Source organism: Fukomys damarensis, unplaced genomic scaffold, assembly GCF_012274545.1.
Source record: "Fukomys damarensis isolate Sample0158 unplaced genomic scaffold, DMR_v1.0_HiC HiC_scaffold_8, whole genome shotgun sequence".
NCBI classification, from domain to species: Eukaryota; Metazoa; Chordata; class Mammalia; order Rodentia; family Bathyergidae; genus Fukomys; species Fukomys damarensis.
The window spans coordinates 11,590,899-11,616,296 of NW_022900920.1; the positions used below are offsets into that span (position 1 = coordinate 11,590,899).

At 40.4% G+C, this 25,398-nt stretch overlaps 2 protein-coding genes across 3 annotated transcripts in view; one reads left to right on the forward strand and one right to left on the reverse strand.

Moving 5' to 3' along the window:
- The window catches only part of Dock1 (dedicator of cytokinesis 1), a 523,445-nt gene that overhangs the window by 279,161 nt on the left and 218,886 nt on the right, over window positions 1-25,398 (reverse strand). The window lies entirely within an intron of this gene.
- Window positions 1-25,398, forward strand: part of Insyn2a (inhibitory synaptic factor 2A) — a 57,551-nt gene that overhangs the window by 24,545 nt on the left and 7,608 nt on the right. The window contains exon 3 of one of the 2 annotated variants that reach the window (XM_010620813.3): window positions 15,573-15,644. The exons of the other annotated variant lie outside the window; for it this stretch is intronic. Within the exon in view, the coding sequence (XP_010619115.1) occupies window positions 15,573-15,644 (72 nt within the window). The remainder of the gene's footprint in view (window positions 1-15,572; window positions 15,645-25,398) is intronic. 2 annotated transcript variants of the gene reach the window in all.

Here is a 25,398-nt window from a genome sequence, read left to right on the forward strand (position 1 = left end):
GGGCTGCCTGGGCAGGGAAGCTGCAGACCAACTGGCTGCAGGTCATCACTGCTTGCTGCGCAGACCTGCCAGCCACTGTGGAATGGTGGCCCCACAGCCCCCTGGGTGGAAGAACTCTGCTTGCTTCTAAGATTTTCCACCCCAAAGGATTTAGGGTCTTGATGTGTTTATCAGTTCACAGCAGCCTAATAATGTTTTGCTACTTGGAGACCTGAAACCAGTTTGGAAGCTATATTAAAGGGCATCCTACACAAGATCAGGAACTGCCTTGGCCAGAATAAAGCAGTTTCTCTCCCAGGAGCTGCTGAGATATCTGCAGCTTGGGGATAATAAAATGCCGTGGCGGGGTGGGGGGGATGTTAAAGTGGAAGGCAGCAGGATCCACGGCATGCCAGGCCCTCATGCATAACCAGTAGGTGGGGATGAAATCATGAAGCGTTGGGAGCTTTGTGGCTATGCTGAATCAGAACAAATGTAAGGCCAAGACTTAAAGAAAGAAATGGAAAATATCAAAACAACCCAAGATGTCTAATTGTTTGTAGGAAAGGTGCAAGTCCAATGACTCACAGTCTTCTGCGATCCCTGTTGCCCCATCATAGGAACAGCTTCCTGGGGGTTGAAGGCCTGCTCACTGAAGGCTTCTCAGTGGCTGGAGCTCAGTTTTTCTCAGTTCAGAACAAACAGTAGTTTAAAAAAAAAAAAAAGCTATGGGAATCCTCCCAAGTTCAGAGGCTCTCTGAGGGCAGCACTCACAGGCCTTCAAGACACAAGGAAATAGGAATAAGAACTAATGTAAACCCAGAGCAGTGTCTCATCTTGTTTACTCAACTTCGCTTTTCCTTTCGGTCACCACAAAATGGGAATAACCACAGAGTTAAGAAGGGTCATGTGCAGACATGAGCATTTAAGAAGTTAAAACCTGTGTTTACTGGGGCAATTGCAGCCTCAGTCCTATATGGTAGAGTCAGCAAACATTTTCTACAGAGGACCCAGATAGTAAGTATTTTAGGTTTTAATGGCCATACAGTCTATGCCATTATGATTCAACTCTGCCACTGTATCGTGAATGCATTCATAGACAGTACATGTACAAATAGGCATGAATGTTCCAACAAAACTTTATTCATAAGAAACAGGGGCAACCAGATTTGGGTCATGAGCTATAGTTAGTAAATGCAGTGACCCATTTGCTCATTGGAAATGCAAGTCAAAATATGGGTGCAGAGTGTGTGACTGTCAAACGTGCAAGGGTCACCCCACATTCAGAAGGCTTCTACCTGAATGCTGGAGCCTGTATTAGGTGATGAACATATGTGAGAGTCACATGAATTCAGACCCAGCCTTCGAAGGTTTATGGTTCGTTGACTTTCATTTTGTTCAAGTATATGCTTATTAGTCACCAGTCTGTACAGCCTTTGGGGTCTGGCTTTGGAATGTGTGTGGGGAGGGGTGCATGCACATGTGTGTAGAGCACACATATATGTAATTTATATGACAGCATCTCTTGACAGCATGAAAAAGGTCTCCCTCTCCCATTGTGGGAATAAAAGGTCATCAAGAACATGTGACTTGCTTTTAACCTAGATATTGATGCTGGCTGGATAGGAATGATATACTTGTCCTCTTTCATGTCCTTAATATTGACAAATCACTCAAAATCAAGCATTCTTCAGAAGAACCTGCCAGGGGATGAGAAATCTCTCTGAATTTGCTCTAATTACCCATGCCCAAACAGAATAAATACTGCATCACAATAATAGAGGAAGCGTAAGAGGACAGTCTAATTTTTTAAGTTACACAGCAGAAAGAACCACATCGAGAGTTGTGCATCACTGCAGCAGCCATGGCATAAACGCTGAAGAATCACAGCTCTTCCCTTAGATTCTGACATATTAACCCCCCAGATTCTACCCTCTGAGAGTCAAGGGGAAGCTGGGCACACTCAGGCGATCCTGTCCCAATTTGGCTGTGTACTGGCTAGAAAGATGATTAGGTTGTTCCTGCTAAAACCTACCCACTTAATTGAGACTGGAGTTTTCCATATGCTTAGTGGGGAATGGCCAAATGTGGAGGAGATGGTGTGGGTCTCATTATACAGTCTCTGTCAGGTCTCTGCAGTCCTGAAAACCAACGTAGTAGATCTCTAAGATGTTGAGCGCTGCCTTCTCCAGCTCTGGCATGATGCATCACAGAAAAGCAGGGCATTATGAGGAGCAGAAAGAAAACGGCACTCAGAGGCAAAAGGATTCTTATTTCTTCTAACAGCTCTCCGGTCCCTTCTCACTCTCTATTTGCACAAGATGGAAATGTCAGCACTTGATTTTCTAATATTCTTCATAAATCAGTCTTGGTGTCTCTCTCCACAGTTACTACAATCCAAAACATTTTAAACCACTGCAGCTAGCCAACTGAGGTCAGCCTCTCAGGCACTTGCTTTCTCCCATTTGGGGGAATGAGATTCAGGAGGGGAGCCAGTAGAATGACTGGGTCACCCACTTCTAAGCTGGGATCTTCATGCTGATCCTGCCTCCCTAACTGCTTGGGCAGGGTTTTCAATCCTTCTGGACCTCAGCCTTTACCTTTGTAATGGAGTCCAAGGAATGCCTGCCTTGGGCTGCTCTTGGAGATTAAATGACATAGAAGACAAGGATGTCAGTCCCCAGAAGGTGCCTGCACTCAGTCAATCCTTTCCTCTAGCTGTTATTTTCTTAATGTGACGCAACACTCCCAAGTTCAAAGATGAAGAGAGGTTCAACAAGGGTACAGGCTCGAATGTGCTATTTTCTGGCCTTCTTATAAAAGTTGGTTTATCTCAGAAGGTGAGGATGGGTTGAGGATCACAGACTGGAGACATTATACTTTGTATTTATCCTCGAAAAGAAATACAGGATGCACTGATTTATAGTCATGGGCAAGGGAGTTGATGTAGTCAGGAAACCTGGATTTAATTCTAGTTCACCCTAGCTAGGCCCTGAGCTACGTTTTTTGACAATGAAATAAAGAGGGATCCAAATGACAGAAGGGGTCCCAGAGGCTCCTTTCTACTCTAAGAATATATTCTACAGTAAAGTATAAAAATAAAAACATCACAATTTCAGCTTGTCTGAAGTAATCACAAAAGTTAACAGACAAGAGGGGAGGGGAGAAAAGCCTTCTGTATGGAGCTCCTTCTAAGTGTACAGTGATCCTCACGTTCTGTTTTCTTTTCTCTCCTTGACACTTCATCAATTCCTTATCTATTCTATAGCTGCAAATGCTGGAGTTGGCCTTGGTCTGTCAAGGTTGCATCCTTGAAATAGTTTGCAGGGAAACCACTGAATTTTCTTCTGTTTCAACTTATATTTATCATATTTAAATCCTGAAGTCCAAGACTAGTTATTTTTTGTTTGAGATTTTTGAAGTAAAAATACTTTATCTTTTCTAGCACTTTTTTCACTTAATTTCCAGGGTCATGGTGAACCCCTTTGGCGGGGGCGGGGGGTACCAGGGATTGAACTTGGGACCTTGTACTTGCACAGGAATGGTAGTAGAACCACTGAGCTAAATCCCTGGCCCCCTATATCTTATATTTAAATAACTTTGTAGAAATATATATCATATCCTTTCTAGCATTTCCTTATTTAATTTCCAGGGTCATAGCGAACCTTTACTATAGCTCATATTTAGATAACTTTGTAAATACTGTTCTTAAATTCTTGAAAAAATAATGCTCCTTTGCATACCTAATATGAAAAATAAAGCAAAATATATTTGTAAGAATAATACACATTTCACATTCTTGCTTTGGGCTTCGTGTAGGTATCACACATAGTTGAAAATGTAATTTAAATAATCTGCCTGTACAGAATGCCAAAATAGCTTTCAAATACCTCCCCAGCCTTTCAAGTTGGTAGGTGAATAAAAACCTCACAACCATGCCACTAGGCAGTTCAGACACCCCATTTACAGATAATATGAGCAATCCAAGGCATGACATGAACGTTTATGGAATTTATGGATTTGTGTCCCAGGATGTGGATTTTTTAAAAAGATGAAATGCAAGTTCTAGTTTTCAAATACTTTTCAAAACTATACAAAAACAGTTTGCATTATATTTCCCACTGGATCTGAGGGAGTGCTCCAGTGCAGTGAGTGTCCTCCAGGTAGAGCAACAACAAAACTTACCTCCTCTGATGGCCTACAATACACTAGTGATTCAGTGTAGTGTAACTGAGTCCTAACAGTATCATCTCAAGGTAGGAATGACTTCTGTCTGGAAACCAAAATTTCGATGTGCTCAAATATTGTCCCCCAGGTCAAAAGAAATGGCAAAGCCAGAATTCACATTTAAGTCTCTTGCAGCTGAGCACACATTCCCTCACTCTCATGAGCATGCCTGGGAAAAGCAGCTCATTAGCATCTTTCTAACATAAATAGCCCATCCGAGTGAGCACCAAGTACCTACCTAACTCTTCCTGAAGCTGATCCTAAACTTAAGTGAACAACAAATTAAAGCTTTGTAGTTAAAGTTTTTGAGCATATATCAAAATAAAATTTGCAGGTATTTTAAAGACCAGATTTTTAAAAAATCATTCATGAGAATTGAGATCCCTGGACAAGACCTTTAAAAAGAACCACACTGCAACCAAAAAGTTTTTTATTGCATTTTTTTTTTTTTACTAATATCTCATTGGTTATAGCAAAAGACTGTCTCTCCAGATAAAGTCTCATAATTGGACATCAAGGATTTTACTGATGATCACAACAAAATAGAAAGATTCTATTCAGGAGCAACAAGAGCTCTGAAACATTTGTCTCTAAAAACAAATGCAAGGTCAGGCCTTTAAAACAAAGCGCAAAAGCTTTAAATTAAAATTGTGAATTAAGCTAACCTAAAAAAAATATATCAAAAGAAAGTATTAAAAAAAAAGACAAAGCCTTTGTGAATATTTACTATGAGAATGACTAGAAAATGTACAAAATTAATATTTCTATATTAAAATCTCTGCAAATTATACGTTGGGTGATTGTGCTCAAGGAGGAGAAAAATGATAGCCCAGATGGAAAAATCTATATTAATACTCACATTGTTATTTCTTTCTAGTTTAGTAGCCGCTGCTACCAAAATATATTTTCATTAATTTTTCATAAATTATAGTTCAAGTTTTAACTCTCCTCCAGGAACACAAGTTAATCAACTTAGCCTCAGCTCAGCTCTAAAGTTTTCCTTTTTATTAATAGCTACTCCTGCTGCCTTCTGGGACAAGTGTCTGTTTGTGTCATTATTGGCATCACTTGGCAATTCGGTATCTCTTTGGTTGCATGAATGTATGAAAGACATTGTAAAATTTTCCAAGTTTACACCACAGCCAAGCAATCTACACACAGTAGTAATTACCTTTTCATGTTTGCATATTATGATTTGTATAGTGAGAAATATGATGATAAAACACTAAAGCAAAAAAAAATCCTGCCTTCATAGTATTCAGCTCTGTTTGTCTCTGTCCAAACATGCATGCATTTCTGACAGTAATAATAATAATAATACACCCTGTTTTCTTTATCGTGCATGGCTTTATGTATTAAGAATCAAGCAAAGAGATGGGTGGGCCTTAGGGAAATACAAAGGAAATAAGGAGGCAATACTAGAGGTGTGACAGAGGACTGAACACAGAAGCAAGGAAGAACAGCTGATGATTATGCTCTGGTGAGAGGAGCAGCTGCTAGGGACTAAATCCCACAGTAGCTACAATGCTCTTCATTTACCTCCATTATTGTTTCACTCTAGTTCTTTGGAAGGAAAATGAGCATTACAAGCCACCACAGTAGCCACAGCCTCCCCAGAATTAGCGTTACCATATTTGGGGAGCTGTTAGGCCAGTAAAAGTTAATTTGTCAACACCATCTAAAGAATGCAATTGAGTTCATTAAGGGTGCTTCTCAGTTGAACACATGCACCAGTATTATTCCTGGGCTCAGGCAGTGACCTTTTCCAGGCCTGTGAAGAGCAACTGGTAAATGTGTAAGACTAAGCCATTTATTTTCATAACTGGGTGTGGGAAGCAGAAGATGACTGACCTTTTCCCCACCTGTTTGGGAAATTTTTAAATGGGATAATGCAAATACTGTTTAGACAGATGCTCCTTATTCAGATGGGAGCATCACACAACTGACAACCATGTTTTCCTTTTCAGAAGCAAAAGGGTACTTGTCTGTTAATCCAGAAGGATTTTCATGCAGATTCCTACTCATTCATTTGTTCATTCATCCAGTTACTATACAGAAGTATTTCTTAGTCATCCATTATACACCTCTAACCTCTTATGGAGTAATCATGTACAAAACCTCAGCAGCCCATCCTCATGCTTATAATCTAGAGCGGGGAGACAGAGAAAGGAAAAATCACCAACTGCAGCTTATGGCATACTTCATACGGATATGTGCTGGGTAGAAGTTTAAAGAAGAGAAAGGTGATAGGAGCAGAAGGACACTTGCTTTCTGCCAGTCATAAATGAACCAGGATGCGTTAGTGGAGGACAGCAAGCAGCAGGCTGGTACTGCGAAGAGGAGCGAAGGCAAGCAAAGACACGTTCACAGCTGGAGCCATAGGAGCCAATCAGGTCAGAGTCCACTATGGGATGTTCTACGTGAGTCTCACAAAGGGAAATAGTGCCTCTGCAGTGATACTTTTCCAAGTCATGCAGGTTGATTTCTTTAATGTATGATCAATTCCCTTATCTCGGAAAAACAAGTTTTCTACATTTTAAGCGACTTAAGGACAAGGTCTCCAATTTATTCATCTAAACAACTGATTCCCAACAGGAAGCATGCACAGGGTAAGTGCAGACAAACAGACAAGCATGGCATTCTTTGGGCTACATCGGAGCAAAGTTCTCTGAACTCTGTGAACAGAGTAGAAATAACCAGGATGACTGAATATCATCCTGACTGCATGGGATTTGTGTGTGGAAATAATCCTTCAAGGATTGGCATCTCAATTCTTGCATCGGAGAGAAAGGAATATGCATGGTTTTTAAAAATTCACCTTATGGTGGAAAAAATATTTAGTAAAGAAAAGACAGATGGGACAAAAAAAGAGACAATCTCAACTTGTGAGTGGACAGCACTCCTAAGCACTATTTCTATATAGCTAGGTGTGGAGGTCTGCTAGCCCTCAGAAGCATTCAAGCTATATGGAGTCTCGGTCACAGAATGCTATAAAATCTACCATCATGTTCTTAGAGGGGTATTCCTGCTGAGGCCTAATATGAGACCTCCAAAACATGTCTCCCTTTATGTAATGAACCACAGCAGATTCTATTTTATATAGTCATTGTCTGAAAGGCACACAACAAATTCAAGGGGAATACAAGAATGTCTGTGAAAAAGAAGTGTTTGATCTTACTGAGGACCTTTTCTCCCACATGAAGGACCTGGATGAATATGGGAAAACAACTGTTAAAGGGAATGGCCTCACCATCTAACCTTACATCTGCAGACCACGAATCTGGAAAACGGAGAAGCCAGAGTCACAGAGTATCTAATAGTTGAGTTAACATTTCTTAAACACATGTCATTTGGTGATTATAGTAAAGTAACTTGAAGATTCACTGCTATACTGTCCAGGATACTGGACAAAAACCACGAAGTGGGTTTTCTATTGTTTAATTTAACTGTCTGGTACGAACTGTTAAATGCCACTGGAACATACTTCAAGCCAACTTTCAAAGATCTGCTAAGACAAACGCTTCATTTGTTCATTCACTGCATGTATGCACACATTGTTTTGGCATTTCTTTCACTGCTATACTAGATATCAGTAGGCACAGAAGGCTGTGAAGCTTCTCTGTCAGTCTGTGCTGAATGCCCAGGCTGTGGCAAAGGCAGGCAGGTGGAAGAAGGTAGCTGAGAGCCAGCCAGAGACCATGTGTGGAGCAGTTAATGGAGATGTTCCTGGTGAGTTCTATGAAGGCACAGGCTGGGCAGCTGTGTAGGCATCAACATTCATCCCACTGAGATATCCTTACAGCAGGGGAAATGGGGTGTCTTGAACAACTTTGCCAAAACTAGTAGCCACTGTTACTTTGTGTTTTGCACAACACAACTTCCGCTCTTAGCAGCAACAGCTATTCTGTCTGCTTGGAGTTCCTAGGCCAGCAAGCATCACAGAGTTGCTTAGCCTGATGTGGCAAGTTGAGCTCTGGCCAAACAGCTCCTAATAACTACTGGGGGAAAGGAGAGCTGGTTATCACATCATCTATAAAAACAACACTGCCTTTTGCCCACCAATAAGCAAATTAGGACATGGCTGAGAAAAATCTACTCTATTTTTTTTTTTTTTTTGGCAGGGGGCGCTGTACTGGGGATTGAACCCAGGGGCTTCACAATGAACTACATCCCCGCGCCTTTTTTTTAAAATTTTGAGACAAGGTCCTTTTTTTTTTTTTGGTACCAGGGATTGAACTCGGGTCCTTGTGCTTGCAAGGCAGGCCACCGAACCACTGAGCTAAATCCCTGGACAACAAGGTCTTTTTTAAATTTTGAGACAAGGTCCTAGTAAGTTGCCATGTTGCCCAAGCTAGACTTGAATTTGGCCATCCTTCCATCTCAGCCTCTCAGAATGCTAGGGTTATGGACATGTGCCACCAGCTCTTTGTATTCTTTCTAAAAACCTCAATTAGATAGTCCCAAATCCTAGCATGTAATAGTACAGATGCTTACAGCATATGTAACTGAGTTTCCATGGACATATTGCGAAAGTCTGAATTCATCATAGCACCTGGTATGTTGATGTATTGGCCACTTATACTTCCAGGACATGATCTGGCAAATTCTCAGAGAGGACACAGGTTCAGAAACAAGCCAGAACTATTGCTGAGAGAACCGTGAGGACATCAGTGTTCCCCAAACAGCTCACATGGACTATTTTTGAAATTTCTCCCCACAATAGTAGAGGTATCATTTCACGCTTCTAATTAATGTCACTTTGAGACTATTAAGTGATAAAGCCCTTTAAGATGTTGACACAAACAATGTTTTAGTTATCAGAAAGGTACAGCAGAATACAGAAGAAAAAAACATTTTTGTCTCCCAGTGAAAAAGTCCAAACAAGAAGAGAGACCAAAATTAAGAAAATAATTAAACAACAACATAAAATTATCACTGCAGGAGAGACTGCCTTTTTCAACTTTTCAGTGACTATTGTCCCTAGCTGAAAGCCATTCACAAAAGGACTAGGACACCACCTTTGAGTTGATTCAAATGACAATTTCAATACCCTAAGTGACCAGTGTTTTGAAGACTACACTGAAGAGGGTCACACCCTAATTATCATTTGCTTACATAATAGAAATCGTGAACTTGCAGAGACTTAACATGCCATTTAAAAGGACCACAGGTTCACTCGCCACCGCTGCACTGTGCAGAGCTACAGGACAGGGTAACACAACCTCACAGCGCCAAGAAGAGGGTTTGTTCCTGAATTCTGCAGCCACACTCTGCTTACCCATGCATCCCATGCAGTCACTCAGGGAAGTAAGAAGAGCATTTTCAATTGAGAATTTCAGGTATTTTGTTTTTGAGATGGGGGTCTTAATGTGTTGTCCAGGGTAGTCTCCTACTCTTGGGCTCAAACAATCCTCCCACCCCAGCCTCCTGAGTCACTAGGACTACCGGTATATACATGCTGTCACACCCACCCTTTGAGATTTTAAAATCATAGAGGTCTGGATATGTAACTGAGTGATAACGTGTCCGTGTAGCTCAAGAAGCCTAGGCTGCATCCCTGACAGAAATAAAAAATAAAAACAAGGATTTGTGCATTACGTAGCACTGTGACTGTAAGAAACTCCCATTCAAGCCAATCCAGAAATCCAAAGCTAGTAATTACTATTAGATACTGGAAATTAAACTTCTACTTGTCAACTGTTTTCCTCGGAGATGTTCATAGGTTTGTAACGCATTATGTGGTGAGAGAGGTTTCTTTTTTTCCTTTCCTGACCTTTTAACCAAACAATTAATGTTTTGCTTTATTTTTTTGGTGTTTACTCAGTATTGTGATTCTGGCTTCTCAGTCCTTTCTTCAAGGTCTCAGAGACACTGAGCAGCTTGAAGCAAGTGGCCAGAAAAGAAGATCTCTGTGACCTTTCTGTGACATTTCTCACACCCTTTCCTACCACCCAGGGCTCTGCTAACTTAGCTCTCCCTGCTGCCTTCATCAAAGAGCAGACACAGTCTGCCACTCCTGTCCCTTGCTCCTCGGATCCCTGCCTCCCAGTGTGAGCTGTGTGGCGCTCACACTGAAGCTAGCAGCCATCCTTCCTCCTTTATCACTGCCATGGCATGCTGTAAGAACCACTGCACCCGCTCTGCCCAGAGCCTCCCCTTCTTTGTTTCTTTTACAAATTCTGCTCTTGATCCCTCTTTTGCTAATGATCTGTAAAAGCAATAATTGAAGACATATTCATGAAACTGTCACCAATGCTTTATTCTAGTAACTGTGGAAATATATAGACACACACACACACACACACACACACACACACACACACACACATATGGATTTTTTAAATAATTAGGCTACTGAAGAATTGGAGAAGATTGCTGAATTAGCTAGAAACACTGGTGAGCAACATTCTCAGTTAATTTGAGAAGCCCAGGCTATGGCAGAGAGGCAGCTCTAAGGTCTTTGACTGGGGATGCCCTCAATTCCAAGCTATGTTCTGTAAACCTGTCCAAATCCCTAACATTTCAGTCAGTTATCAAGTCCTTCTCCATGTTCTTTACTTAAATCCCTATTAACTTTATAAAACATGTCTAGTTCAACTTTCAAGAAAGCCCCCCAGCCTGACCAAGTGTTCAAATGGGGCCAGGGATTTAGCTCAGTGGTGCCGCTGCCTGCCTCACAAGTACAAGGACCCAAGTTCAATCCCAGTACAAAAAAAAAAAGTAGTGTTCAAAGAGTATATTCAAGATTCCTGATCTGGTCCTGGGCTATAGCTGTTCTCTGGAGAGACAGAAGCTATAGGTCAAAAAGAACAAAAAATAAAAGAACCCAAAGACCAGACTATATTCTTGGTGCTGAGTGTTAGGTACACAGACACAGACACAGACACACACACACACACACACACACACACACACACACACACACTGTTGAGGCAGAAATACTCAAGAGTAACTGCAATGGCCCAATGTTAACTGGTACAAAATCCTTATTTATGATGAATATACTTGCCATTAGAATCCAGAGGGCTTTGTATTAAGAGAAAAGTGAGGACTAGAACTGTTGACAGTTTATACTTTTCTTTTTGCACTCCATGGAAAATCTTTCATTAAAATATGTTTTTCTGGACTTCCATGGAAGAACACAAAGGCAGGCTGTATGATTTTTGTCAAATTACTATTAACTGATCACTCACAAAGCACCATCTATTATATCAGATATTGTACTAAATAAAGTATAGGCTCCTCAAAGCAAAAGCATAAGACAAGGAAGATTTAAAAATTATCAATTAAGAAGAAGAATATATTTTTTGTTTTAAAAAGTTCTGTTTGAAGCTTTAGATAAACAAACTAAGTAAACACTTACATCTCTAAATGTATGGTCCACAAAATATCTCTACCTTGCTATCACAGAAGTACCTGATTTAGCAGTCTGAAATTTTTGCATTGCTGTTCTTCATAGCAGTGGTAATACAGAAAGATAATTACTGAGAGTATTGGTTTTATGATGTCTTTCCAAGTTGAGAAGGAAAACATTGGGAAATTCCAGAACAGCACTTTGTGTTCCGCGCCCTGTAGAAGAACTTAACTGTTTTATCTATATTTGGAGTACACATTCGTTCAGATGCTGCAGCTCAGTTATTAATGTGACCATAAAATTATCAGTGAAGCCAAACCCTACAGCTTGAAGCTCCAAGGACAATGAGATGGATTATCAAAGCAATAAGCACAATAGATTACACAGTTTTAAGCCCTCTTCTGAGAACACTCTTGCTTCATAAAATTTTATCAGGCATCGTGTGACTGACATTAACTGCTGGCCGCAGCCTTTGAGTTAGGCACATGATACAGGTCAACATTTTAAATTCCACCCACAAGTCGATTTCTCACTGACTTCTCACTGACTACAAACAGTTGATTCCTTCAAACAATAAGAGGATCTTAGAAACTTACGGAATAGCCTCTAAGAAATGGTTATGGCAATAAATACACTCCTTAGACATGTGGTAGAATGATGACTGACCATTAAATTGTTTTGTTTTCCCCAAAATAGCTGCAATAAGGATGACCACAGGATGGGTCTCCATACAAAGTGGGCATAATGACTCTTCTGCTTCTAACCAACAGATGTCAGAGAAAGCCATTTTTTCCTCAAGAAGAAGCAAACTAGGCTGGGATGTAAATATAAGAAATAGGAGAAAAGAAATAGAATGACATCGATGCTGTAGGAGGAATGAGAGGAAGTATTTCCCTTGTTCTGCTTTCAGACACCTGTAAGAAAAACTCTACAGTGGCTTCCCATTAATCTTAATGTCCAAACCCTTTCCCATTATACATGACCCAACTTCATCTCCTTCCACTCCCATTTGCTCCATCCATTCTAGACTCACTAGGTACACGGCTTCGTTTTCCCTGTCCTACACATAGGCTACCATCATTCTCGCTGCTGGATTTGAGGTTAACATGTGATGGTGATGGTTCCACTTGCATTATTTAACCCTGGGATGTCACATGACTGACTGCTGTAATATTATTATGGTCTCATTTCAGATGCCAAGCCAAAGCCACTTCAAATGCCTTCAAAACGTGTCCTTCACATTAATAGCAGTATCAAAATGATCTAACCATTCATTCTTTCCTCCACCCATGTATTTGTGAGCTGACCACCTGTCCCTCTAACTGTAAATTTCACATGCATAAGACCCTTATCTTGCTCACAAATGTCTTCTCCAGTAGTTAAAAGAATGCCTGACAATAGGTACTTAATAACTACCGGCTTACTAAAATGGGGAAAACGTTTGCATTTTACAAGGTGATTAGAACGGCCTTTTCAGTAAGAGCTTTATAAAGACAATCTCTCTCAGCAGCATTATACTATCCAGGAAGACAGTCCTCTTGTGAGTCTCAGGTGCCTGAAGCTTTTGGCCTGTTATTGCCAGATTCACTGGCTGTCCCCAACTGCCAATTACACACAGCACAGAACACAGGTCCCATGGTACGAGCAAGGCAACATGGACTATCAGACGCCTGGGGTCAAAGAATAATGAGTCCCTGGACCTGAACTGTTACTGTATTCTCCTTTGTAAAATATGGATTGCATAATTAATTGGAAGACTCGAGGCTCTAATGCAAGTGAGACACTAGAAAATTCAAAGGTTACTGAGCAAAGAAGGGGTATTGATGTTGGCAAAGCATGACGGAGATTAGCCTGAGGTCTGGGGCAAGAAGGTCTATGTGCTTGAAAGTCACTGAAAGAAAGCCTTCAAATAATAGTTAATATCCCTCCTTTTTTTTATGTAAGTAACTAAAGCCTAGATGTGACAAGCACATGTAGATGACTGTTATGTACTGTCCCTCAACTACTGGCTGGCATACATTAGGACTACCTAATACCAGAGCAGCACCTCATTTACAACTAAGTTCCACAATGTGACAACACATTTATGTCATTGCTAGAACCTGAGCTCAGTGTCATCCTCATTTTACTGTGTAAAATAACCTTAATCAGAAATGAACTTGCAGCCAAGCTCAAGTACAATACACTTGATTAAAAAAAAGAAGATGACATGCATATATATGGCATAGGAGAGTGGAGAAGGGCAAGGTCATAATCTGTAGGAACAATATAGGCTCAGACAAATCTGGAGTCAGGTGGGTAAGGTCAGGAACCCTGCATTCTTTGGAAGTACCATCAAGAGGAAAGGGCAAAGAACTAAAACCTCCCACATGTGTGAGGAACTAGAGGGAGACAAAAGACACAAGCTATTCTTTCATTCCTTCTCTCCCCCAGAAAGCCAAAGGGGCCCTGAGTATCCAAAGGTACCCAGTATGGGATGCGACAACAGAAAAAGGACAATGAAAACAAAGGCAGCCACAGGACAATGCCAATTCTGTTTCACATATGATGAATCACAGGAAATGCTTGGCAGTATTCTGGGGCAGAATATGGTCACTTGATTAACAAACTGCAGAGCATTCAAAGGTCATGTCCGAGTTTACTGAAGCCCACTGAGAGGATCTCAGCACTGAGCAGACAATCCTTTTGTCAAATGTTTATGCAACACAAAATATAATGAGGAAGCAAAAGTTATTCTCGGTTTAAAACCCATCAAGCATGGACAGAAAGTGTACATAGCAAAGGTGATAAAAATATTGACCATCGATGTTGACAGAAAACCTCTGTGCACACTATTACTTTGTTGAGCTACTCTCTGTGTGTAAATTTGCCCCCGAAGTGATTACAGGTCAATTCAAATGGAAGCTTTTCTCCTGCCACAAATTTTTGTCCTGATTACAAAATAATACACGGAAAAAAAAAATAAATAAAAAACATCCTATGTGTTGAAAATACTGGTGAGGAAAGGCCTGCCAAAGTAGTTGGGCGAAGCCTGACTGGCCAAAGATATAGTCCAGTCAACTCTAACCTGATCAAAAACACTCTCCCCTCAAATCTTTAAAATTCTATAATATTCAATGCTACACTACAAAAATACTCCAAGTATAGATATAGATAGATAGATAGATAGATAGATAGATAGATAGATAGATAGATAGATAGATTTTTTTTTCATGGAAAGGAAGAGTCAGCAACCCCCTACATAAACACATAGGAAAAAATTTGTCTGGTCTCATAGGGCCAACAGAACTCAAAAGAAATGCAGCCAGAGAGACTAAATCATAAGTCTTGACAGTGGCGGGATGATACTCTATTACAGAGGTCTGTGAGGTTTTTTCCTCTAAAGAGCCAAACAGAAAACAGTCTGGGATTTACAGGCAAATAGGCAAAACTGAGGGTATTGTATAGGTATTTATATAAAGATTTCCACAAATTTTACTGTCAAAATTCAAAACTTAGGTTTAGACACTGAAATGTGATTTCCCTGTGGCACACGTGCTCACATACTATTCTTTCAATTTTTTTCAACTGTAAAATCCACTCAGCGTGCTGAGCAGACCAGGCATAGCCCACAGGCCATAGTTAGCCAAACCCTCCAACCCGTGTTGTAGCAAGGTGGGGAACAAATGGAAGTTGGTTTCCCCTCACAGTTTCTTTAAAACAGTATAAATATAAAGCCAAACTGAAGCATCCCAAATTCCCTGGGCTCAGAACAGAATCAGATTATATACTTCACCCAGTAGCCTATGTTCAATTCTAAATTTAATTTAAATATCGTCATAGCTATAGATATTGCATTGGTTGTGTACAAAAAAAGGCAAAGATGGGGAACAACGTGGAAAACCCTTATTAATCAATTTCCATGACCATGACGAGCTTGGCATCGGGAAAGCATCTGATTTGAGGCATCTGCTCTGTAAGGCCAGTGACCCCCAATCACCGCTTGTAATGCTCTCCTGTTCTTATCTTGTAGGCTTTCATATCGGACGGGGCAAGACACAGCTAATTGTGACACATGCAGGAACAGTGCATGTATTATCTATAGGTATGTTAACATTCTCCTCTTCCCACCTTTTTTTTTTATTCTGAGTGACAAATAATGTTTACCCACAAATGCAAGAACCATCTGGGGCCATGCTGGGATGATTCTATCAGGCAAAAGTAAAGGACCTTCTTTGACCATAATTCTAACCTACCTCTAAATACTCTAACCCAGGTATAGGAGCATGGATGAAGGACAGCTTCAACCATTTATCTTGCAATGCACCCTCTTGGTTTCACAAGCTTCTATCAGTTTGATGGCGTGCTCCCTTGGAATCAATAGCACAAGCATTGTACTGTGTACTCTGGGAAGGCTGAAAAATATAAGCCCTTCTGATGGTATAGATCAAAAGCTTGAAATAACAATGGATGTGCTAGGAATGCTACAGAAGGCCCCAGGGCTGCTCACAGTACATATGCAGTTAGATCCTGGGAACTCATGAGGATTATGGCACTTATGTCCACCGAGGCAGAACCCTCTCTCTAGAGCCTCCACAGATGTTCTTCATGTTTTCTTTTGTTTTGTTTAATTTGAAGCTTGTTGATATTAGTAATATCAAGAAGACAGCAGAAACCTTCTATAGGCAAAAGCTATGTTGGGCTTTTGGCAAAAATGTAAGATTTTAAAACATTAAAATCCTTCAGAGAGGTCGCTTTTTTAACTTTTCAGAAATATCACTTTCACAAAGTATGACAGTAGTGAGAGCTGTTATAATTTTGTTCAGTTTTAAAAGACAGAAGACACCTAGGTTGATCCTGTATCTTGGCAGCTGTAAATAATAGTGCTGCAGGTGTTTCCTCACCATATTGATTGCATTTTCTTTGGACATATATACACTCATGGGGTGGCTAGGATCATAGGGTAGATTTGGTTCTTCTTTTGGGAGGAACCTCCACACTATCTTCCCTACTCACTATTTTAATTTACATCCCTATCCCATATGCTTACCAGCTTCTGCTAGTTTGAATCATTTTGATAATAGTCAAACTAGGGAGAGATAATATCCCACTGTGGTACTGATTTGCCCTTCCCTGAAGATTAGTGATAGTGACTATCTTTCCTATATTTACTGGCCATTTGTATATCACCTACCAAGAAAAAATGATCTGGGTAATCTGACAAATTATCAAAAAAAAAAAATTACAACTTAAAAGTTATATACCTAAAAATTAAAATTTGTAAAGGGACCCCACTTCTTCTCTCAAAAAATAAACCCTCTAAAAAATAAAATTAAAAAAATAAACCCTCTAAAAATTCTTCAGAGTTACTATCCTCCACATTAAGAAGACAGAAATGAGGAGAGTAGAAAAGCTTCAGGCCACACAATCTTGGCCCCATCAAGCCCTCTCCTGCCTGAGAGAAGGCATGGACACGGCTGTGTCCCTCTTCAATCCCAGGCAGAGCACGCCAGAGAGAGCCCAGTTTCTCTCAAACAGAACAGGGTTGCCTGGAGACTTCTGGTCATCTGATGCCACAACGGCCCGTTCCTCACAGTGGAGGTTCTCAATTAAGGGTGATTTTTTGCTTCCCAGGGGTCATGCTGCCAAGTCCGAAGGGAGAATATTTGAGTTGTCTTAACTGAGTAGGTACTGCTGGTATCTAAGGTAGAGGCCAGAGCTACAGCCAATACCCTGTGCTGCACAGGGCAGCCCCTATAGTTAAAAACTGGTCAGGTCCAAAATATCGATAGGGCTGAACTTGGAAAGCCTTCCTTACTGGAACCATCGCCATGTGATCCCTTGTGAAAAGCACATACAAACTGCTGAGGCTCTTGAGAGCAGACACAAAGCAGGGATTCTGCAGAAACCCTGCCGAGCACATAAAGCCACTGACCAATGCTGCCAGTGTGGAGCTGAGAAATCACATAGCCATGTGAAGTTTTTTTCTTCAAGATCTCAAATTCTAAACTCCAAGATAATCATCTTGCTTGGTGGGAATCTTCTAACTACCATCGTATTATGGAAGAGACTTCTGAATCAAGAGTAAAGGAATGTGACTCTGACCTAAAATAACCTTTCACTAACATCAATAAAATAGAAAAAGAGAGGATGATATAAATTGCCAAGAATATTCTGCAAATTTAACTTTTATTAGGGAGCTAAAGCTCATCTAGTCTTTTAATGCAAAAAGACAAATGAATAAAAATTTCCAGAGAAGGTTCAGAGAATGAATATATTTGGACTACACCTATGTAATGTTTTGTAGGTGATCATAAGGACACTGTCTGACATAACTGAAATAATTTGAGTAAGTTCATCTGTAATTTCAGAAGTAACTTACATAAAAACTGATATGAAAAGTGACTTAAGGGTCAGGGAATTAGCTTATTGGTTCCACTGTCTGCCTCGAAAGTGCAGGACCCGAGTTTGATTCCTGGTACCCACCTAAAAAAAAGTGATTTAAGAAGTCTGAGCAACACAGGGATCTGTCTTTTCGGGAAATACCCTGGAGTGGTTACTATTTTGAATTGCCTCAATGAGTATTCTGCATGAATCCAAACACATCAGTCACTAGACCCCTATCCAAAAGAAATGTGAACCTCAGCAGCCCACCAGGATTAGCAAAAAAAATTGTAAAGGAAGATTTACCAGTGAGAAGGACGGAAGGACTGCGGTCATTCTGTATGAACCAGGAAGTGTGCAGGGACCTGTTCACTGAAGACACGAGTGTAGGAACTACTGATGTGATGGCATGTGACTTCAGACACTGAACACAGCAGACCTCTGTAGCCTCATGGAAGCCCATGTTAGCTCTCACTAGAGGTGGAAGCAGACTACAGTGGCTGTGCTAGAGAAAAAGGATAGTTTTGGGTCTCTCTTCTGGAAAATTAACTTAAAATTACTCCATTCAGAATAATAATAGCCGCGAAAAATTCCCACAACCCCCAAAGTTCTGTTGCAAACAGGAAGTGATTCAGGCAAGCAGGTTCCGGACCATTCTGCATAGTGACACTGCAACTGGAATTCCACTGTGCCCCAAAGTCCTTATTTCATTGAGTCTTGCAGCTAGTTTTTCTTATGCTCTCACTGTTCCAAACAAGTTAAATATATACTGCTCAACAAACTCTCATTTCCAACTTTCCTATCATTTTATATTGGACATAATTAAAGTTTAATAGTTACTCTGTGGTTACTAATGTTGGACAGAAGGGGTTTTCTTTCTGTTTATTGGGTTTTTTTGTTTTGTTGCTTTGTTTTCTAGGAATAGATAATAAAATGAGAGAAAGGTTACTCCATTCAATTAATTGAAAACTAGGTCCATGAGGAAATTATCAAACTGATATGTACCTAACATAAACACATTATTTTAACTTAAATCAGGGAAACTGCATCTTGAATCTACCTGATTTAAAGTGCTGCTGTTTGTAGTGAGGCCTAGATCTTTTAACTGAATGTATTCACGGCCCAACTAGAGTTGCAAGTTACCTGCCTTGAGTCACACAACTGCTTTCCTTTGTGTAATGTGTAGCAATTCCTTCTGACAGACAGAATCTGACTTCAGATTCCTTCTGAATGAATACTTGAGTTGGCCGTACTTTTTCCATACCCAGTATTTACCAGAGACTGCTCTTTCTAAAGACTCATGGAAAGAACGATTCTTTCTTATTTCATTGATTTCTGTAAATTTGAATAATTAAATCATTTCCATAAAGAATACAAATGGCAAAAACAAGTTCAGAAGCAATACTGTAGCTCAAGAAGCATAGAGCACCACGGCCCGTAAGAGAGCACCTGAACTCGTGTAGGTGTCAGCAGTGTGACAGAAGGACAAGGCGGTAGTGGTTGATACAGCACTTCAGTTAAAGGGGCTTCCATAATCCCATCCAAATACCTGAGACTGATATGCTGGGAGGAATAAAGAAATAGGATGTCTTATACAGAGATAATCCCAGTAGACAGAGAAAGTTTATCTCAAGGTCGGAGTCCTTGCAGTTAATTCAAAACCTGGCTCCAGCACTTATGTTCCTGGGTACAACAGTGTGCATCCTAGAGTTCAGGAAATTGACTGTGAATCCTCACAATACCATTTCCACCTTCCCATGGGAAGCCTGGAGTGCCTTGGGATTCAGTAGGTTAAAGAATTTCAAAATTAAGAAATCTTAAAATGCCACACAGCTGTGGTTGTCCTAGAGGCTAGAGCAGAAGAAAGGCTATGACAGCTGCCAATGTCCCCATGTTGTAATTTGTCATACCTGCTTTGCTGGCAGGCAGAGAGCCCTGCAGGTCAATGAATTTGACCTCTCCTGTCCTGCATTTAAACACTGCTTTTCACTCAAAGCCCAATTGCATTCTTGGAGCTGAGTCAGAGTACCTATGCTTCCAGTAACACTTGGCCCAGGGAGATGAGAAGGGTGCCATGTTCAAGACCTGGTTGCATGCAGTTTTATAAACACAGCCTGGAAATAAATGTGTACCTTTGCCATGGATGGCGGTACATATTTCTCTGTAAAAAATGATTGTGTCAGGGAAATACACAGGACTTGGAAAAAACAGCAAAAGGACAAAAGGTCTTAAAGCAATTTCAGGAAAAGCCTGCTAGTACCACAAGCAAAAGGTTGGAAACATCGGCCTTCGGAGCCTACTGCTATTCTGATCTGGGTGCTCAGAGGTCAGGGCTGAGCTTCCACCCTCTCTCGAGGGCTGGAGTTCTGTAGAACTGTACCCAGGGATCCCTCCAGCCCTGAAAACCCCCCAAAAGGTTATTTGAATTATGAGAGGAACAGATCTGAGAATTTCAAAGTGGTATGGACATAGGGGTAAAAGTATGGAGTCACGGGCATTTCTCCACCACAAAACATCCATTCCTCTATTACCAAATCAATTTCCATTATCTCCAGAGAACTGATTGCTCTGATCTCAAGTCCACTTTGATCACGAGTCCACTGAAACACAATGTACAAAGGGATATTTCTGATAACTGGAAATTAGGAAATGTCTGACACATCATATTTTATTCCAAAGATCACAACCCTTTGATTTTGATTTGGACTATTGAGATATTCTAATTAAGGAGCATGTCAGAATGAGAAAAGATTAAAATATTTTCAAGTTGCTGTTTCCTAAAGTAAAACTTTTCTGCTTGTCATCCATATTTCCTGTCAAAATAAGCTGTAATTACTTCAGAAAATGTTTTAAGGATAAATTACTAATATAATCTTTGCTCCTAAGCATTTGAAATCTTTTGTCTCCAGCCTATCTTAGTAGCTCCTTTGTCAGACTAATCTATGAGTCATGCTAGGGCTGATTCACCTTTTGTTCAGACTTTGTTTCAGAAAGGAACAGTGAAGACAGCATTGGCTAATCCATCCTTCCCCTCCTTTACTGGAATGGTTAATTTGTAAAATAATACTGCAAGAAAATGGCCTAAATGTGAATTTGTGTATTTTTGTAGAAAAAAAATCAAAGAGTTTTGGAGATGGAAGCAAGAGTTAAAAGATAATAATAGCAGGGGATGTAGCCTAGTGGCGTTTGTCTACAATGCAAGAGGCCCTGGGTTCAATCCCCAGTAGTGCCAAAAACAAACTAAAAAGTGTTAATTACTCCCAGAATTTAAAATGTTTTCTTGAAGTGTTAGGATTTCTTTTGCTGATTATAAGACCTGAGAAAATGCATCCTTAAGGAGAACACTGTCTATAGTTTCTTCAATTCTGTATTATTAAGACCACCATACAAGTGAGTGGGCTGGAAACTGAATGAATGGGAATACTGTGTGTGGTCTGCCTATCACTTTGTCTTCAACCGAGAGGGAGGGAGCTTTTGATGGTTCTGCTGAGTTTGTCATACTCCCATCATCTTGGTACATGCCATAATGGTCAAGGGTTTCAAAATATCATCGTGATAAAATTCCTGACTCCTTTCCTTTCATGTTTATATGTAATTATTGAACAAGCCTCTTTCAAGAAACCCTTAGGAGAGAGGCTGTGCTCTAGCCACCAGGTGATGGGGAGGAGTCTGAATCTGACTGAACATGTCCCTGTACACATTTCACCATAAGCTTTGGTGGGAAGGGAAACAGTGGGGCTAGGACGAAGGGAAGCCTTCGATACTGAAGGTGTGCACCACACATGCAGGGGCACAAAACGCAGATAACGAGGTAGGGGAGGAAGTCTGCAGGCTTTTCTTGGCCTAAAGCAGACAGAGAGCCAGAGTGGATGGATGCCAAGGTAGGGGGGACTTAGATTTGTTCCTCTAGATTTCTCTCCACTATAGAGTTAGGGAAAAACTGGCAGGAGCTATGGGGAAGAAAGCCAGAGCATCTCCAAGGATGGAAGGGGATGCCTGGCTACACATCCTTACAACAGCTGCAGAATGTTCTAGTTTACCAGTCTTTGACTGCTTCTCAAGTAGAAAGGTTCTCAGTTATGCAAGTTCTTTCCAAAAACGACTGGAAGAGTTTAGGAAAGACGAGCAAAATACCCTAACATTATGAAATTGCATGTGGAATGCAGAGAAGTGATAGTTGTAGCTTCTCTAATCATCCCTGGTAATTTACCGCAGCCCCAGTAAGAGCACAGAATATAAGGTTTCCCAGACGTTTCAAAGACGAACATGTGCAAAGATCCTGCAGTGATTCCAAGTGTTCTGTGTGAAGGGAGTTAGACAAATCAGCCAGCAGAAGTGAACCGTGGTGACTAATGAAGTCTTACTGTTGAGAGAGGTGACTGCATTTGTATTCAGCAACAGTGCCAATCCTAGCCTGTCCAGAGCCACTCGGAGTGGTGTCTCTGCAGCCTTTGTCATCCAGTGATTATCTTGTGGTGGCAGAGCCCTTTCCAGTCCTGCTTCAGTCACTACCACTTGTGCATATTAAGTTCCTCCACGACATGAAACGAGTGTGGAGGAAATTCACTTTCTGTCTTGTATTTAGCACTCTGCTCTCAGAACATACAGCAAGGATGGAGTGGGAAGAAGATGACGCAAGAGAATCCCTAGATAGTGCCTTACACAGCATTACTGTAGCGTAAGGAAATATTAAAAGTAAATTAAAAGTTAGTTAAAGAAGAAAAAAAGAATGATTTTGATGGGCCTCAAAATTCTATATGAAAATTCCCAAAACTAATAATCCTAGTTCTTTTTCTGTTCTATTGGGAAAAAATACAGTATTTATTTTCCCCTAATATGTGAAGATTTAAGTTTCAGTCATTTTAGTACCCTTTAGCAAGCAACACCTTACTTCTCTTAGGTAGATGGTGTTAAACTGATTGTAACCCTAAAACTGATAATTCATCTCAACAGGTGAATTGCAAAGCAATTACATACTTAAAATTTAGTCAGCAGAGAAAGGCTAATTACACCACTAACCCTCACCTTTGGTTATAGCCAAAGGTAAAAGTTAAGGAGCCCTTCACCAATGTCCAAAACAGTAAGGGAAGGAAATTTATCAGTTTCATAGACAAATACATGTAATTCATTTTCAGATGAAAACTGAGACTTTTCTAAGGATTGAATACAGGGTTCCATCTTACTATCAAGCCCAGTGTTATGGCTAATGAAATTCCCTGGGGAATTTACACATGAAGGTGTAACATTTAGGGTCTGCCTGGCAGCCTCTTCCCTACCTCCAGTCATCTTGAAAGAAATTCACTCCTAATGTGACACCCTTGAGGCATATGGGGAGGCTGTAAGTAAGTTTGTGGCAACCCCAGAGGACATGTATAAGCAGCCAGTGGTTCCCTATGACTGCACACATTTAACGGAGACATTTCTCTCAGCGAGTACTAGGATGGAGGAGGAACTCCTTACTTAGCACACCAAGGAAGCAGACTTCCAGTCTGGGCCATTTCCGGCACAGTGAACCTCCTTCGATGAACTACAGAGTACACACGTTCAAGTTGAGAGGGGGAAGCAAAGTTAAGGCCCAACATCATGGCCAAGCCCTGGCACCTGAGGGGCTCAGTACAACCAGTTTTAGACATTACACTGCAACAACACCCTAAAGATAGAAAACTGTGTTCTTCATTGTGGCTGGGGACAATAGTAGATTTGACTGGCTTTATTTTATAAATTGTTGATCCTTTCTAATTATGATGTTTTGTTTTTGTGGCTTCTAGGAGGATGGAATATGCTTAATACACATATTACATCTGATTTCTTTCCTACTGAAGAAATTATTATGAGCAGAGGTTTTAAAAATGAGTTTGCCTTTGCCTTCCCAAAAAACTAAACCAAAATTTAGTTCCCTGATGCAGGTACATCTAACCTACCCTGAAAGTTGGGCATTCAGATAAGTCCTGGACACCAGAGATATTACTAATAAAACAGTGGGAAGGATGGGATTTTGGTCAAGCAAGACCTCCACTGTGGTCAGGGAACAAATCCAGGATGCACTCAGGAAGGTCACTGTCTAACTCTACTTTTGGATATTTTATAATGTAATTAATAACATCTAGCTGACATTTGAAAAATATCAAGAAGAGGATAGACATTATAGTTCCAGTATTCGTATTAGTATTAATGAGTAATCATTAAATTCTGTAATTTTAAACCTTATAGTGATTCTATAAATATGCACCAATTATGTAATTATGCAGCTACTACCTGCAGTAGTGCTGAGGAAATGATACAAAGTTGTAGACATTTCTATGTCTAGGATATTAAAAGCTACAAATTATAAATCATTAATCTTTCATTGGTACGAGATACCTATACATGAAAATATATATGTAAAGAAATACAGATATGTAATACACACACACACATACACATACATAATGTATTATATAGGTAGAGTAAGTAGAATTCTATAAATAGAACAGTTGTTAAATATAAAACAGAAAATAGAGTAGAGATAAGAAGTGAAGGGCTTTGGCTCAGCCCATCAGTTTATTTCAGCTCAGTAAACAAAGAGAGCTACTCTGACCCTAATGCTATGCTAATTGCACCACATTCAAAAGATGGATTCAATATGGTCTGTGCTTCAGGAAGTTTATAGACCTGGGAGAAAATAGCTGCTATCCAATAGAAGGCAGGCTCTACTAAAAATGAGAGAGCTGGGCCAGTTTATTCAAGGGTTTTTTTTTGTTTTTTTTGTTTTTTTTTTTTTGAGGCAGGGTCTCACAATATAGTTGAGACTGAACTGGAACTCACTATGTAACCCAGGCTGGTCTCGAACTCACAGCGATCCTCCTGCCTCAGCCTCCCGAGTGCTGGGATTACAGGCGTGTGCCACCACTCAAGGGGTATTTGTAAATAACCAGATGGGGAAGGAAAACTGATTTATTCTACCACATGCAGTGAAAGAGAGGTGACATGGAACCTCCGTTTTGAAAGATACGCAAGAATCCAATAAGAGTTTGACAGTTTTCCTAAGGTGACTCTGGCAACCAGAAATTGGTAGCAAAACAAAAATTAAAAACAAGAGAGAGAGAGAACTCTCCTGCCAGCCTCCCGAGTGCTGGGATTACAGGCGTGTGCCACCACTCAAGGGGTATTTGTAAATAACCAGATGGGGAAGGAAAACTGATTTATTCTACCACATGCAGTGAAAGAGAGGTGACATGGAACCTCCGTTTTGAAAGATACGCAAGAATCCAATAAGAGTTTGACAGTTTTCCTAAGGTGACTCTGGCAACCAGAAATTGGTAGCAAAACAAAAATTAAAAACAAGAGAGAGAGAGAGAGAGAGAGAAATAGAAAGAAACTCAGGTGTTCAATGGCCGAACAGAATGCTGAAGTTCTGGACAAGGACACGTGAGTGGCACCACAGGGAAAGCACACAGGAGACTTTCTTGAGCCCAATCTACTGGACCCAGCAGTAG